The 18,325-nt window shown below is 39.7% G+C and overlaps 1 protein-coding gene across 1 annotated transcript; it reads left to right on the top strand.

Annotated features, from left to right (window-relative positions):
- Positions 1-4,759: 4,759 nt before the first annotated feature.
- On the top strand, positions 4,760-9,166 carry LOC145092361 (G-type lectin S-receptor-like serine/threonine-protein kinase At4g27290). Its single transcript, XM_079030288.1, has 7 exons — positions 4,760-6,227; positions 6,315-6,392; positions 6,481-6,689; positions 7,591-7,801; positions 7,897-8,134; positions 8,510-8,660; positions 8,735-9,166. The coding sequence occupies exons 1-7, from the start codon at positions 4,880-4,882 to the stop codon at positions 9,032-9,034; spliced, it is 2,535 nt and encodes an 844-aa protein (XP_078886414.1). The 5' UTR covers positions 4,760-4,879; the 3' UTR covers positions 9,035-9,166.
- The last annotated feature ends 9,159 nt before the right edge of the window (positions 9,167-18,325 follow it).

The following is an 18,325-nucleotide window of genomic DNA, read 5'->3' as shown; positions in this document are numbered from 1 at the left end:
AAATGCAGATGGGTAAAATTGACTCGAGAAGGAATTCGGTCATGTTCACCAGGAACGAAGGACAGATATGTCTTTTCGCTTTGGCTGACAAACACCTCTACACCACTGCTTGCTTAGAGCACATTTTGGGGATCATCCACAGATGCAAGCAGAACTCAGCGGATGATGTCAAGTACTTCGATGACATGATACAATGGTACATTCTGTTCAGAAAGACTATTCTCGCTCTTATCACACGTCTATTTGATATTGTAAAGAAGGCTCCTGCTGTTAGCCCGAAGAAGAAGTAGTCTCGCTCCAATTTGACGCAAAAGGGGAGATTGTTGGGTCGTGTTTTGTATTAAGTGTTGCGTCTATTGGGCTCGTTAGCTAGTCCATTTTTGTATCTCCGGTGTGGGCCTGTCCATCCGTGAGTTTAGTAGGGTTGAATATAAATATAGGTGCTTGCATGCATCTTAAAAAAGATAGAATAGAACGATCAGAGCATTATTCAGAAGTTTATTATTATCGTTCTTGTAACCCTAAATCCTCTACAGCGGAAGTTCTTAGTCGAGCTCTGCTGAGGATTGTTTGATCTAATCATTCGACATATTTTGATCCACTCTTATTTTATTCATTGTTTTGAGTTCATCGTAATACCTGTTTCATAGATCTAATCGATCTTAACGTTTGTTATTTTATCCTATCACCCACCATTCACGAGCTCTGTCTTTTATAATACAGGAAGCAAATATGACCTTCGACCCCTCGGGGCAGAAGCTCGTCCGGAAAGTGTTCACCATGTTCGCTACCCACCTCTTACTAGCAATGGGGTTCTTCTCCTCAAAGAACTTGGGAGCTCTACAAGCATGGAACTCGCAGGAGGAAAGAGAGAGAGCCCCCACAATAGCCATAATCTCATTGTAGTACATGCCTAGATGCTCATCCAAAATCTCCATGATCCCCTCCTTAACTAAACTGAATATTATAGGAGTCTGATCCAAAATACCATGGGTGATTTTTGACGAGATAAATTCCCGCATCTGCTCATCAATCGACTCAACACCAACATTTGAGCCCAAACCAGAACCCGAACCTCCTCCACGTGTTCTCATCACCATTATGAAAAACAATCATACAAACGATCAGAACATACCCAAAGAATCATCATCCCACAGGCTTCCTAGATTCTCCGTGACTCTCTTTGATTCAAGTATGGATCATGTAATTTCAGTAATATGGGCCTAATACTCTACCTTCCACACTTATCCATACTTTCCTCAAGAGTTACCTCGAATCCTCTAAGTCATCTTCTCAAACTGGTACTCCAAGTACCCGCTAAACAACACAACCAAACTCACTATTACACTTCCTAGGCTCTCCTAGGTTCCCGACCTCACCCTGCCATCAGTTGCTGAAGAACTCCTACTAATGTCAGCTAACTAGTTCATGAATACAATCACATGCAACAAAGCTTAGATAATCCTTTGGGTAAAAGACTCAACCCTACAACGGTTGGACTCAGACAAGAGTTACACAATGGGGTCGAATCCATCACTCTAAGATTATTTAACCTATATAACATGCAATTTAACGTATTCACTTAATAGTTAACTCGCGTCACTAAGGGGTCTCACAAAGCACAAAGAAAGCAGCATTTATGCAGTAAAGCTCCAACCACAAAACAAACAAAGGATATCCCAAGCTCACTTACTACTACCATGCTAGGAACTTCTACTCTCATTGCCAGTTTCCTTATGCATGAAAATTATACATAATATAGGAAATATAATCATGATCATATACAATATTTATAGCATACACTTAGCACTCACTTCTACCAATATAGATTCCATATCTAGCATATCATCCAATTCTCCTAGGCTACAAGACATCACATATCAGACCAATCTATCATACAATTCCTGAAAGTATCCATAGCCTCATCCTAGCATGCAAGCATTCATATCATATAACATATCATGTATGGGTATTGTGGGAATCACTTACTTGATCTCGGCTGATTGCACGCATTACACCACCTTTTTCTTTATAAAAATCTTTTTAGAAACTTATTTTCTTTCAAAATATTACAAATTCCTCGGTTTGAGTTCAGTCACATCCGAGAGTGTGCTCGAATCTCTCAAACCAAGGATACCAACTTGTAATGTCACAAAATTTTATAGTAAATTTTCAAAACAATAAATCATATAAACGAGTTGTTCCAAAACCAATCAAAGTGAATATATTATTTAAATATCAGAGTAATATCATTAATTGTCAATGCGGAAAACTCTGGGGGATGTTGTCCCCTTCCCTTTCAAACTGGAAGTACCTGAAACCATAAATATGAAATCGAAAGCACAAAGCTTAGTGAGTTCCCCAAGATACCACATATCATACATACAATACATATTGTTATGTGCCAACCATAGTCTTGCCATTATGCCACGAGCCGTATCATGGTCTTTCTTTTCCAGGTCGGGGACCAAAACCATGGAACTTACAAACAAGTGTCAAGAGCCACCTCCTGGCCTTCCATGCAAGTATCACAAAGACAACTAGCATACTACATATAATTGACAAGGTCCAGACCCTAGTCTTGCATATAATTGCTAGGAGCCGTATCTAGGTCTTTCATGTAATTACCAGGTGCCACCACATGGTCTTTCTACATAACATATCCTAGTGGGCCGGTATTGGTGCCTTCGACTCATGGGTATAGTGAGGAGACTCACGTGAATCATAAAGTCGACTAACACTCCACTCAATAGCATGTTGACCATAGCTAACTGCTCTCTTGCCAAATGATGGGTGCTTAACATCTCTGATCACTCCACACAAGGTAAACCCTAAGTCTACCTTCTAAAAATAAATTTTGACCAAAAGTCAACCCAACTCAAAATTCAAGGATAGGTGCTTAACACCTCCTATCAATGCAAATCATTATGCCTAGTGATTTATCCACTTATAAGTTAGGGCTGGGAGCTATTCACATACCTTAGTTAAGGGCTTTATAGTGAGACACTATTCATTAGCTAAGTCTAAACGCTTAGCATACCCACACCATTATAGCAATTAATCCTCAGAGTGAAATATGTATGTATAGATCTATATGGGGTTGACATCCCCACCTGCAGTTGCTAGCTACAACCTCGACCGGTCAATCGAAGCGGGTGATAAGTATCTACAATCGTTACTACGATGTACAATGAAGCATTCTAGGGGGTACATTCGGTCATATAGCTCGGTTATAGGACTCACTATAAACATTAACTAGAATTTCTCTCTCTCTCTCTCTCTCTCTCTCTCTCTATATATATATATATATATATATATATATATATATATATATATATATATATATATATATATATATATATATATATATATATATATATATATATATACAAACCATGGGCTTGGTTTCTCTCAAAATAGTTTTAAAGTATGATTTACTTAGGCAAAGACACCTTTTGGTTTTCAAAGTTTATGCGGAGACTCTTTGCAAACACAATTTTAAGTACGGTTTTAATTACAAAGAAAATACTTTTTGAACGTTTTTAAAAGTATCATTAATGTTGCTAGTAGAAAACCTTTAACTTTCACCAACCATGTGTTGACCCTCAAAACTACATGTATTCTTAGGAAATCAGTAATCAAACGTTTCAGACGACGGAATAGTCATGGATTTCAGGCAACCTAGTTTACTAGCTTTTGTTATATCTGTCTACTTGTTTAAGGCAATCATGTATTATTATCTGTAAGAACCGTGTATTCAAACTTTGAGATGGAATACAACTACTGTTTGTTTATTGTTTTAGTTGTGCTATATATTCAGTTTATTTGTGATCTATGAACTAAGTCGCATAGCCCGACATGTTCCACCGCCTCGGCCGGGGTGTGACACTTGTCTATCAAGCTTTTCATAGAAATATGAAATCAAGATGTTTGGGTTATCAAATGTAAATGATTATTGTCCCTCATCGAATTTGACCACTGTCACCGCCATTTGACTACTACTGCTGCCGGTAGAGATGGTAAAATGGCTAGACTATTTAAATATTTAAAAAATTAATTGAGTTAAATATTTTTTTATTGAATTATTAGATACTACAAAAAGATAAAAGATTTGTTAAAAATATAAATTAGTTATTGATGTGTAATTGGGGGCGATATTTGAAAAGGTATTGTTATTGCACTGTGTAATGTAATTACAAAAATGTAGACTAAATAATGAATTGATATACCTAAAATGTAAACTAAATAATGAATTGAAAAATATACGTAAAAGTAGACTAAATAATGAATTGAAAAAACCTATTGCACAACACATTCAGTTGGAAATATGAAATTGAATGAGGAATGCAACGAAAGTGATGTTTCACAAAGCCTAATCCCATTCCTTATAATTTATTTTTTGTGTAAGATGATTTGTATTGTTATGTTTATGAAGTTTTAGTGATATAAAGAGAAAAATATTGAATGTTAAGACTGGGTCAAAAAAAAATGAAGAGATTGAAAATGACAACTATAAGGTTAAATTTTCTTTAATTAGTATTTGGTTGATTTTATTATCTAGTTATAACTTTTATATATTTGGCTGATAATTAACTTTTGTTTCCTTAATAATTCTGTTAAAAGACCGGTGATGATGAATTGAAGATGGAGATGGAGACATTCTGATTGACGAAATGACAAACATATATAATAAAAGCCTTAAAAAACACCATGTGATGTGTGCATTGACTTATTGAATGATTCATTTATGCTCTACTCATATAATAATCAATTTTCTCAAGTCCTCAGTTGACTACTTGTTTTGCCTTTTAAGTTTGTCTGATTATGCTGCTCATTATTTCTGGGAATCAACATATGCAGAAGCTAAACATAATAAAGCATGATTCTAATAGCTCCTCATCTCTTTTTCTTTTTCTTTTTCTTTTTGTTATCCATTCCTTCTCTCTCATCTGGAGCTAACACTTTATCTGTGAATCAATCTCTCTCTGGAAACCAGACCCTTATCTCTCTTGCTGAAACTTTTGAATTGGGTTTCTTTAAATCAGGTGAGTCTTCCACCTATTACATAGGAATTTGGTACAAGAAAGTCAAAACAAGAACCATAGTCTGGGTAGCAAATAGAGATACACCCATCGCCAATATATTCTCTTCTAAATTACAAATTCTAAATGGTAACTTAGTGCTCTTAGACGAGTCAAACACCCAAATTTGGTCAACAAATATAACCCCAACACCTACACCCACAACATCAGCAGTTCTTCTTGATGATGGTAATTTAGTTTTGAGATATGATTCAAGTTCAATTTCAATCACACCAATTTGGCAAAGTTTCGATCATCCAACCAATACTTTCTTGCCTGGTGGCAAGTTTGGATACAACAAGCAAAAAAACACAAAGCAGATTATCACTTCTTGGAAAAGTACAGAAGATCCTGCAACGGGTCCCTTTTCTTTAGAGGTTGACCAAGATGAGAAACAGTATGTGATCAAATGGAATAGAAGTGTAGAGTATTGGGCAAGTGGATCTTGGAATGGTAGAATCTTTAGCTCTTTACCCGAAATGAGATTGAATTATATCTATAACTTCAGCTACGTTGACAATGAAAACGAGAGTTATTTTACATATTCTTTATATAATCCATCATATATTTCAAGATTGATTATGGATGTCTCTGGGCAGATTCAACAGCAGACATACTTGGAAAGTCTCGACCAATGGAATCTGTTTTGGACTCAACCTAGATCACAGTGTCAGGTGTATGCTTTTTGTGGACCTTTTGGGACTTGTAGTCAAACCGAATTACCTTTTTGTAGTTGTTTGACTGCTTTTGTGCCTAAATCACTGAATGATTGGAATCTGAGTGATTTCTCTGGTGGGTGTGTGAGAAGAACGGAATTCGATTGTGGAATTAAGGAAGAAAAACCTGGGTTTATTCAAGGTTATGTCCCAGTCAATTATCTTTCCACATTTCTTGAAACTGAAACTCCGGAATCGGAAATGGGTGAGTCAGCATGCAGAAGATCTTGCTTGGAGGACTGCAGTTGTGATGCGTATAGTTTTATCTTGAAAATATGTCGACTTTGGAACAGTGAAAATCTGAATAATGTATCACTTCTATTTGTTTCTGATGATGCTAATAGTAGGACATTTCCAGTCAACATTAAAGTTTCTTCATCAGATCTTCCGAACAGTAGTACAAAAATCAAGACCAAAGTGCTAGTAGTAGGTAATTTTAAGCTGGTTTAATCTTAATCTCCCATTTTATTGTCCTTTTAACCCATGTAATGTATACAATCTTTCTTTTCAATCACAGGAATCGTTTCAGGGTTTTGTGGTCTTGTGTTTCTTTGCAGCATTGGCATTATATTCTACAGAAGATTGAAAAGAAAAGGTATAAATGCTTTGCTTCTTTCCTTTTTAAATAAAAGGATATTTTGTCTTCTTTATTTAATGTTAATTAGTGTATGTGACTTAATCAGGAAGCAGAGATAATGGGGAAAATTTTGAACGTGAGTTTCAAGAAAATGGAAGAAATGTTAGATATTTGGTAGATCCAGGGATATTGAGTGCAGAAGATAGAAAAGGAATTGATGTACCTTTCATTGAATTCAAAACCATTTTATCTGCCACCGACTATTTTTCTCTAGCAAATAAACTTGGACAAGGGGGATTTGGGCCTGTTTACAAGGTAACAAGTCTTGAATTTAGCTTTATTAGCAAACTATACTCATATCCTGTTGTCAAATTGTACTTTTCCTTGTATGTCTTTTGACTTTTATATAGGGTGTTTGATTGTAAGTCTAGATCTTCAATAGACACATAGTTTGAAACTTGATGTCGGGTTATCAAGAATAGCCATTGATGCTGAGCTAAATCTAGCTCTCTGTTTTGATAAAGTAAACAGGGAGCCAAAGACCTTTTTGTTGATCCCATATTTTTCTTCTATATCTTCCATAGAACATAATACCATATTTATAAAAGGTACTAGAAGCTATTTTGGAAGACTATTGTGTTGTCTACAATCGTATTTGATCTTTGATTGAAGGAAGGGATTCCTAAATCTGAGACTTTAATTGTTGGACTTAGGTGCGTTCGACACGGACCTTTTGAAAGCTTTTAGCTTTTAGTTTTTAAGAAAAAACTGAAAAAAAATAATAATAAGTAAAAAAGTTTAGTTCCACGGTAGGAGTGTAAACTTTTATTTTAAACAAAAAACTTATAATCCAAAAGCTAATTCAAGTACTTTTTCGGACTTCAGAGCATTTAGCTTTTGTGTTTTATCCAATTTTACATTTTTAAAAGGTAACTACTATTTTTGCCTAATATTTTTGCACAAATAAAAGATACAGCATACAACTGCTTTTGCCAAACACACTTTTATTACAACACAACTGGTCCAATAATACATAAACTAAATGAATCTTATAAATCCAAATCAATATCTTGTAATTGTTTGCAACTTTTATGGGAATCGAGAATAATGTTTGATGTTTAAATTGGTAAAAGGTTGCTCTCACTGTACATGGGAAATTAATTATGAATAAAATAGATTTTGGGGGTTAATCATATGTTGTTGGTAATTCTTTTAGGGAATACTTCCTGGATTAGGTGAAGTAGCAGTGAAAAGGTTGGCGAGCCAATCTGGACAAGGGCTCAAGGAGTTCAAAAACGAAGTGTTGTTAATTGGGAAACTTCAACATCGTAATCTTGTTAGGCTCTTAGGGTACAGCATGAAGGATCATGAAATGATACTACTCTATGAATACATGCATAATAAAAGCTTGGACCGTTTCATCTTTGGTTAGTTTCACATAATTCTCAATTTCTTTTTCCATTTTGTGAGCAACTTTAACTCTAAAATCTAAAATCCCGGGATTTGATGGGATTTTTGGCAGATAGGACGCTTTCTGTGTGTCTTGATTGGGATTTACGGTTTGATGTCATCATGGGGATTGCTCGAGGACTTTTGTATCTTCACCAAGATTCACGGTTGAGGATTATTCATAGAGATTTGAAAGCAAGTAATGTGTTATTAGATGAAGATATGAATCCCAAGATTTCGGACTTTGGCTTGGCAAAGATAGTTAAAGGCCGAGAAACCGAAGATAATACCACTAGAGTTGTTGGAACCTAGTAAGTACTAATCTAAATCCTATGTTCAAATCTAATAACAAATTTTATGTAATTCTAGGTAGTGTTTTTCGTATGATGGAATCGGAGAAGGAATGAAAATAATGTTCATTTTGTATTGATAGAATGGAAAGAATAAACCATTCGCGTAGGAATGAAATTCATCCAATTCTTTAATTTTTATTTCTTAACCATTCTTTTTCCATTCGATCATAGAATGGAATAAAATTTGTATATAACCCATTTGATTAAGCAATTTCTAATAACACAAATAGTTTTTCTAAAAGAATTTAATGATTTTGATTCAATATTGTTTGTTTAGATAACAAAAAAAATATTATAATGTTAGTTGGGTTTTGATGAGTTTTTATTATACAGCGGCTATATGTCTCCCGAATACGCGCTAGACGGATTTTTCTCGGTAAAATCCGATGTTTTTAGCTTTGGGGTAGTAATACTGGAGATTATTAGTGGGAAAAGAAACACGGGTTATTATCATAATCAACAAGCCTTTAGCCTTATATCCTATGTGAGTTTTCTTAAACCCTCGTCTTGTTTCAACATTTCATTTTCTTTTTAAAACTAATTTTGGATACATTTCAGGCATGGGGTTTGTGGAAATTGAAAAGGCCATTGGAATTAGTGGATTTGGCATTAGTGGAAACATGCAATTCCATTGAAGTGTTGAGATGTATGATTGTCGGACTTTTGTGCATACAAGAAGACCCTAGAGATCGACCAACAATGGTAAATGTGGTTTTAATGTTGGGGATGGATATTGAGAGCCTCCCGGACCCAAAAGAACCAGCTTTTGTGTCAAAAAGAAGTATCGATCGGTTGCCATCGACTTCGAGTAAATCAGAGATTAATCAATTGACCATTACTCAAGAAGAAGGCCGATAGAAAAAGTGGAATCTTTTTCATTTTTTGTTTTATATAATAAAAAAAACATTTTCAAATTCAAACTAAAAAAATCCAATGTAAATAAGAAGTGGATTTAATTATATATAATATAACCCTCAAAGCTTACCATAATAGATTATAATGGCCTCATGACCTGCAAACAACATCTTTAAGTTTTATACAATTCACATTTCACCTTCACCCTATTTCCAACAACATGCATCGAATTTCCAACTACATGATGTGGATGATAAGGTTTTCTTGCATAGAATAAGATTAGTTGCTAAATATGATACTTTTCCAATGTTGGATTTCGTATCTGCAAAGAAACCCCCCCTGCATAGATGAGTTGCTACAACCTACAGCTTGAATCATATATTGTACTACAATGCACAGTAAGACAAATAATCACAGACTTGGATTTAAAAGATACCTTGAAAGTCTGGAAATTTCTCTCAAATCACCTGATCACAAATATTAGGAACAGAGTTGATGGGGTAAGAGAATGAGTCACTATATTCCATGATCATGCTTGATTAGCCTTTAGGCTCAATTATCAAAAACCCCTCAAACCCAAAGGAGGCAGCAGGGTAGGGATGGTGGTGGCGTTGTGGTGCAGGAAACGTTTTCCCTTTTGATGCAAAACACAATTCTTGAACCACTTCCTTTGTTTTTAGCATCCCTAATCAAGTCTGCCATTTCTTATGACTTCAAATGGATTCCATTCTCATCCATCATCACCAACCAATCATGTGGTTTGATGAAATTTATGGAATAACAACCTATTTTTAACAATTTTGAAACCACAATCACTATCTATGTAACGTTTTCCAAATATATCATGAAAGTGCCAATTTTTGGAAGCTACAGGGGCCATTTATGAAATTTTGTCCTAAAAAAAATAAATTCTAAAATATTTTTTAAAACATATAAAAAAGTTGAAAAAAAGGTATAAAAATGTATTTATAAAAGATATTGAAATCGATAAATGTGTAATGATTAAATGATGGTGTGAAATCAATGTGGAAAAATGTAAAGGTTCAGTTTTGACTGGGTCAACGAAATAAAATGAGGAGACTGAAATTTACAATGCTATTGTTGAATTTGCGGTGATTAGTAGTTGATATATTTTTCTTACCTTGTTATGTTTTTTGAATGGTTGTCAAAGTGTGGTGTTCATAATTTGTTGGAATCAAAATATCAAGAAGCTGATCATCATATTATAATCAGCATGATTACAATAGCTTCTCATTTCTTTATCTTTTTCTTTTTCTATTTGTTTTCCTTTCCTTCTCTCTCATCTGGAACTAATAATATTTTAGCTGTGACTCAATCTCTCACTGGGAACCAGACCCTTGTCTCCCCTGCAGAAAATTATGAATTGGGTTTCTTTAAATCAGATGAGTCTCCCTACTATTACATAGGAATTTGGTAGTTGCTTGACTGCTTTTGTGCCTAAATCACTGAATGATTGGAATCTGAGTGATTTCTCTGGTGGGTGTGTGAGAAGAACGGAATCCAATTGTGGAATTAAGGAAGAAAAACCTGGGTTTATTCAAGGTTATGTCCCAGTCAGTTATCTTTCCACATTTCTTGAAACTGAAACTCCGGAATCGCAATTGTCCCCAGCTCAAATAAAATGACTTTTATACCGTTTTCTAGAATTTGTAATTACTAACTAATAGTCGGTAATTAATATAGTATAACCCGATCAAAAAGAGTTTGGTATTTGAATATATTTTTGTGCCCCCAACCTATATAAATCTTAGATCCGTCACTGATGACATTGAATGAACATGGTTCGGTTCGGTTTTATACTACAACCAAAACTGAACCAAAAAGTTCATTTTTTTTCTTTTTGTTTTTGTTTGTGAGTTCTCCATTAACCGTGTTAATAAAATTTAACAAAATTGATACTTTTCTAAAAGAAAACATAAGACGTACATGCATGCTCATTGATACGACCTCTTCGAGTCGGTCGCGAACTCCCAAGAATTCAAAAGAAGAAAGACGATATTTTTTGAGCAATTTTCTGTATTTCCCTCAACAAAAATTACAAAACTTAAATACTTCAAAAAAAAACCAGCTCACTATCAACTACTTCTACTTTTTAGGAATTCAATTACATAAACAAAGGAAACAACTAATTGTGTAGTAAAATAAAAGGAAAACATGGGACTGGTTGTTTGACTTTGTTTCCCAAGAGATTGTAGGGCATCACAAATGATTAATCCAATAAACATGCAGGTGGGCGTCTTTCTCATTTGGGCCTGTCTGTGACTTAAGCTGGAGTAGGAAGGTGGACTATATCAACTCCCCCTTGCTAGACAACGGCCTTGTCCTCAAGGTTCTATAGTTCGGGGGCCTTCACAGAATTCTGCAAAAGGAACACAAAATTCTCCAAATCTTTCCCATGTAGCTTTTGATATGTCATAATTTTCCCATTTAACCAAAATTTCATAACTTCCAGCTGGTTTTTGTGGTCGAATTCTCAAAATCTCTTCTGGAATGAAGGGAACTTCATTGTTTTGATTAGCCTCATCAATAGGGAGCAAGGAGATCTGATGTTCACCCACACAAGAACGTAAAAGTGAAACGTAGAAGGTTGGGTGTATTTTTGAGCCTGTTGGTAGCTCTAAGCAGTAAGCTACTTCCCCAATCTGTTGACGTGTACGTTCTAATGTGCCTTTTAGCAGGGCCGGTCTTGAGGATTCAAATGTCTGGGACGAGGTGCAAAAAAGGCCCTTAGGCATTAACTTGTAACAAATTAAATTACATAAATTGATATTTTTAAAACGACGACAAACATTCTAGCAATAAACATAGCAAAATCGTAGTATATTTATAAGTAATTACATATCGCAACGCTAACCGACTACCATGAAGTGTTCCTAGCATTCTTGATTGCAAATTGGTTGATCAACTCTTCGTAGTCTATACTCTCTAAGATTGTGTTCTCGATAGATATCATTGCCAAACCGCTAAGTCTTTCTTGGGTCATTGTGGAGCGTAAGTAAGATTTCAAAAACTTCAATTTTGTTGATGTCACCGTTACTGGAATAGTCAACAAAATTCTATATGCAATGCATGCGTTGGGAAATAATCAAGTTCTTTCAAAAACTTTAAAACATCTACAGGGCTGCTAAATTCATTGGTTTCCAATGTCTCAAATAATTTCAACTCTGTATAAAGTTCCTCGGCATCAATATTCGATCTTTCTTCAAACTTGAATGCTTTTTCAAGATGATGACAAGAAGATTTAATATCTTTATCTTCAATTCCCCTCAAATTATATGGAAATAAAAAACAAAATACTTTTTCATACTCTTTGAATAGTTTAAATCTTGTCTCAAGAGAATAAATAGCTTGATCAACAATATATAAGAAATAATTGACTCTGAAATTCTCTCCAGCTGTAAATGAAACTTCTTCGCTACTTGAACTCTCATCAAACCTTTTTTCCCTTTGAATCAAACGCTTTTGTGGAAATATTGTGTAACACCGTAAATTTCAAAACAATTTTTCGCATTTTATAAAAGCATAATTCATTTAGTATTCAAAAAACCATCAGTGTTTGAACTCGAATCCATAACATATAAAAATCCCAAGATCTCATAACATAAAAATCCCGTGTGTGTACTGATCAGGTCGGCGCCTTCCCACGGTCATCAGTAGTACCTGAAACAAATAACACCAAACACTGTAAGCACAAAGCTTAGTGAGTTTCCCAAAATACCACACATAGCACATATTAGCCACTCGAGGCTATAACTCTGTGGGTCTGTGGACCCTACTCTGTGAACCCTCTAGTTCTAACTCTGTGAACCTTCCGGTTCCAACTCTATAAACATGCACAACATAAATCACATAGAAATAATGCAGTACAACACATAACATACATATATCATACAAATACTCTGTCACCTAACTCTGATTACCTACTCAAGGTAAAGTATAGTGAGAAGACTCACCTCGCGTATCTTGATAACTCGCAAATCCCTGAAATCACTAGTGCTCGATCTCCCGAGCTATAGTCCTCCTATAACACAACACATCTCTAATTAACACTTTCCCAACTAAGGTTGACTAACCCTATCAAGTCAACACTGGTCAACTCTGGTCAACGGTCAACGGTCAACTCAACTCGCCGAGTCTGGCGTGGACTCGCCGAGTCTCTACGGGGACCCGATTCCTCTGAGCCCCTTCCGATTCACCCGACTCGGTTACTCAAACCCTGGTTCGAAATCACTGAACAACCCGCACCAACTCCTCGAGTCTGGAAATGGACTCGACGAGTGCATTCCATGCACAACCCCAAATGACCTTCTGAGGTCAGATCTGCTTCACTAACTCATAGATCCAGTCCTTCCAAGCGTATTCTTCACGTAAACTTCATGTCTTGGCGCTCATAACACACCTAATGACTCATAAATGGTGTTTTGACCTCAAGCACAAAGACCCCAATCCAAAACCTCCATGGATTCATAAAAAGCTTGGACAAAGGGACACTCTGGACCTCCAAGGGTCCAGATCCAGAACCTAACTCGCTTAAGGGACCAAGGAAGCACTAGATCTAGCCACAAAAGGGCTCAATAAGCCCTAAATCAATATGAACATCACCATAACAGAGAATGGTTCGAAAAATAGTACCTCAAACGTGATGTTCTGGACCTCAGATCTTCAAGAAGTTGTTCCTCTTGTTTCCCCTTGGCTATTGCTTCCTTTCCCTTGCTAGATAACACCTCCAAGGTCAACAATGGCTCCTTATCTCACTCCAAACCCTCAAGCTCACTAGGGTTTCACTCTGGGGACTGGTGAGCACAAATGACGGCCATAAGGCCCTTTAAATAGGCCCCAAACCCGAGAAATTAGGGTTTCATTAAACAACGCAGACTCGCCGAGTCCACCAATGTGACTCGTCGAGTCCGGTCATTAATCCGGGTGAGAAATCGCGTCTCTACTCGGCGAGTCTTCGCACCAACTCGCCGAGTTCTTCCACAAAACTCAAAATAAAATGAATAAATATAATACCTAAAATTCCGGATGTTACAATTCTCCCCCACTTGAATCTGACTTCGCCCTCGAAGACTCATTCCTGAAATAGCTCCGGATGCTGCTCCCGCATCTCACGCTCTGGTTCCAGGTCAACTCGGATCCCTTCCAATGTTGCCACTGAACCTGTACTAGAGGCACCTCCTTGTTCCTCATAACCTTGATCTTTCGATCCACAATTGCAACTGGTCTCTCTGCGTAGTTCAGGCTCGCATCCACCTGAATGTCCTCTAACGGCACTACCGCCGACTCGTCGGCTATACACTTCCTTAACTGAGACTAATGGAAGGTATTATGAATCCGCTCCAATTCCGTAGGTAGCTCCAAACGATACGCTACCCTGCCCACCCTCGCGACCACTCTGAACGGCCCAATATACTAGGGCCCTAGCTTGCCCCTCTTCCTGAATCGGATCACTCCTTTCCAAGGAGATACCTTCAGGAGAACATAATCATCGACCTGGAACTCAAGCTCGGATCGACGTCTATCCGCATAACTCTTCTGGCGGCTCTGAGCGGTCAACAATCTCTGCCTGACCCAATGTATCTACTCTGTCGTCTGAAGCACAATCTCTGTGCTACCCATAACACGCTGCCCGACCTCTCCCCAGCAAATGGGGGTCCGACACCTCTTCCCATACAACAGCTCAAAGGGCGGCATACCAATGCTCGAATGATGGCTGTTGTTGTAGGAAAACTCTGCCAAGGGCAAATACGTGTCCCAACTCCGCCGGAAGTCCAACACACATGCCCGAAGCATGTCCTCGAGCATCTGAATCGTCCGCTCACTCTGTCCGTCAGTCTGTGGGTGATATGCGGTACTAAAATGCAGCCTAGTACCCAACTCCTCGTGAAACTTCTTCCAGAATCTGGAAGTAAAACGCACATCCCGATCTGAAACAATCGAGATCGGCACTCCATGCCGAGATACCACTTCCCTCACATACATCTCTGCTAATTTCTCTGCAGAAGAACTCTCACTGATAGCAAGGAAGTGGGCGCTCATTGTCAACCTGTCCACAATCACCCAAATTGCATCGACTCCCCTAGCAGTCCTTGGCAATTTGGTGATAAAATCCATAGTAATCTGTTCCCACTTCCATCCGGGAACCTCCAACGGCTGCAACTTACCATGCGGTCTCTGGTGCTCGGCCTTAACCCTACGGCAGGTTAAGCACCTCTCCACAAACCACGCAACATCCCTCTTCATACAGGGCCACCAATACTCTCTCCTCAGATCTAAATACATCTTAGTGGCCCCAGGATGGATCGAGAATTTCGACCGATGAGCCTCTTCCATCAAAATGGTACGCGTCCCTCCCACAAACGATACCCATATACGCCCCTGAAATGTCATAAGCCCCCGACCATCGGTAACGAACTTTGATACCAATCCAACAACTCGCTCTCTCTTCTGGTTCTCCGATCTCACGGCCTCGGCCTGTGCTCCACGAATGGCGTCCAACACCGGAGCCATCACGGTCAACCGCAAACATACATCCCGCACCGGGGCGCTCTCCGCCCTGCGACTCAGGGCGTCGGCTACCACATTAGCCTTGCCCGGATGGTACATGATCTCACAATCATAATCCTTGACCACATCTAACCACCTCCTATGTCGCATATTTAGGTTAGGCTGATCCATCAAATACTTCAGGCTTTTATGGTCTGTGTATATCGTACACCGAACCCCATACAGATAGTGACGCCAAATTTTGAGGGCGAAAACCACTGCCCCCAACTCTAGATCATGGGTGGGATACCTCGTCTCATGAGGCTTTAGCTGCCTCGATGCATATGCTATCACATGCCCTCTCTACATCAGCATCGCTCCCAACCCCAAGATCGACGCATCACAGTATACCACAAAGTCCTCCATCCCCTCCGGGAGGGCTAACACCGGGGCTTCGCATAACCTTTGGCGAAGCGTCTCAAAGGAGGCCTGCTGCTCGGGGCCCCATGAAAAAGCGACACCCTTTTGGGTCAACCTGGTGAGTGGCACTGCGATCTTAGAGAAATCCCTGATAAATCTTCGATAATAACCTGCCAACCCTAAGAAACTCCTGATCTTGGAGGGTGACCTCGGCACCTCCCAACTCATCACTGCCTCAACTTTGGCCGGGTCGACCAATATCCCCTTCTGATTAACGAGATGCCCTAGGAACTGGACCTCTCGCAACCAGAAATCACACTTGGAGAATTTGGAATAAAGCCTCTCCGATCTCAGAACTCCGAGGATCTCCCTCAAATGCTCCTCATGCTGCTCTCTAGATCTCGAATATACCAAAATGTCGTCGATGAATACAATCATCAACCAATCCAACATCGGCCTGCACACTCGGTTCATGAGATCCATGAACACTGCCGGGGCATTGGTGAGCCCGAAAGGCATCACCACAAACTCATAATGCCCATATCGCGTCCTGAACGCTGTCTTCTGGATGTCCTCATCTCGCACCCTCACCTGATGATATCCAGACCTCAAATCGATCTTGGAGAACCAAGATGCTCCCTGCAACTGATCGAACAAATCGTCGATCCTCGGCAATGGGTAACGGTTCTTGACCGTCAGCTTGTTCAACTCTCGGTAATCAATACACATCCGGTGTGAACCATCCTTCTTCTTGACAAAAAGGATAGGCGCTCCCCACGTCGAGCTGCTCGGCCGAATAAATCCCTTTCCCAACAGCTCCTGAAGATGCGAGGATAACTCTTGCATCTCTGGAGGTGCAAGGCGATAAGGCACCTTGGCAATAGGCGCGGCCCCCGGAACCAAATCGATATTGAACTCCACCTGCCTCACGGGAGGCACACCCGGCAACTCCTCTGGAAATACATCCGGAAACTCACGCACTATCGGAACCTCCTCAACTGACCTTGGCCTCTCTGAATCAACCCGCGTATCCATTACAAAGCCCTTACAGCCCTGCTGTAGACACTGCCTCGCCCTAGCGGCCGAACAAAACGCTGACCCAGAACATGTACCCTCACCATACACCGTAAGAACTCCCCCACTGGGGTCTCGTATGGTCACCAGCCGTCGCTCGCAGTCGATAACCGCACCGAATCTGCTCAACCAGTCCATGCCCACAATGACACAGACATCACCCATCGCAATAGGAACCAAATCAATCGGGAACTCAACACCGAAAATCTCGAATACGCACCCACAGATCACCTCCGTGGCATATATCACTCTCTCATCAACTATGGAAACTCTCAGAGGCCGACTCAACGCCTCACGACTAATACTAATATGCTGACTAAAAGCCAAAGATACAAAAGACCGACTCGCACCCGAGTCAAATAACACCAAGGCAGGTACAGAATTCACAAGAAAAGTACCTACGCATAACATAATATAAGCATAATATCTCAACATCAAAATAAATACACGAAAGAATACATACCAGCCACGACATCGGGCGCTGCACGAACCTCCTCCGCGGTCAACTGAAAGGCTCTCCCTCGTGCCCTTGGCGTCTCAGCCTTTACTGGCCGACTCTCGGTAGCTCTGATGGCGGCAAGGGCAGATCCCTGAGGTGCTCCCTGAGCTGATCCCCGCAACTGCGAACACTCTGCCTTCCGGTGTCCGGTCTGGTTGCAGTGAAAACACACTGCAAACCCATTGGGGCAGTCCTTGGCCATATGCCCCTCCATGCCACACTTGTAGCAAGATCGAGCTCTACAAACTCCATCATGACCCTTGCCGCACTTTCCACAAGTGCGGGCCTTTTGGCTCCCTGATTTGGGATCAGCGGGCTTAGCCCGCTTGGCTGCCGGCTGGGACTGTGCCGGTCGCCGATCCCTCCCCTGAGACTTCGCCTCCTCCCTGGCCTGAGTCTCTAGCTCAATCTCCCTCTTCCGGGCATTTGCCTGAAGCTCGGCAAATGTCCGGTACGAGGAGTTCGCCACGAACTCCCGAATGTCTCTCCTCAAGATACTCAAATATCGGCTCATACGTGCCTGCTCAGTGGACACGTGCTCAGGGCAGAACACCGCCCTCTCGTGGAACATCCTGGTAATCACCGTAACAGACTCAGTACCCTGCTTGAGGGTCAGAAACTCCTGGGCCAAACGCTCCCTCTCCACCTGGGGAACGTACTCATCTCGGAACATGGCAGTGAACCTCTCCCAGGTCACTTCCGCAAGCTCAGCAGGTGTAAAGTGCGCCGTCACAAACTTCCACCAGTCCTTCGCTCCCAAGCGAAGCTGGTTCAGCGCGAACCGGACTCTCAAA

This window comes from Lactuca serriola, chromosome 3 (assembly GCF_051521515.1).
Source record: "Lactuca serriola cultivar US96UC23 chromosome 3, Lser_US96UC23_V15, whole genome shotgun sequence".
NCBI lineage: Eukaryota > Viridiplantae > Streptophyta > Magnoliopsida > Asterales > Asteraceae > Lactuca > Lactuca serriola.
Note: the sequence above shows the minus strand (reverse complement) of the source record. Positions and strands in the feature narration are given on the sequence as shown.

Excerpts from the sequence above, each read along its gene's own strand:
- LOC145092361 (XM_079030288.1), top strand. The coding sequence starts at position 4,880 with ATGATTCTAATAGCTCCTCATCTCTTTTTCTTTTTCTTTTTCTTTTTG. Across the intron at positions 6,690-7,590 it reads GATTTGGGCCTGTTTACAAG|GGAATACTTCCTGGATTAGG; the intron begins GTAACAAGTCTT and ends TAATTCTTTTAG. Across the intron at positions 8,661-8,734 it reads CCTTTAGCCTTATATCCTAT|GCATGGGGTTTGTGGAAATT; the intron begins GTGAGTTTTCTT and ends GATACATTTCAG.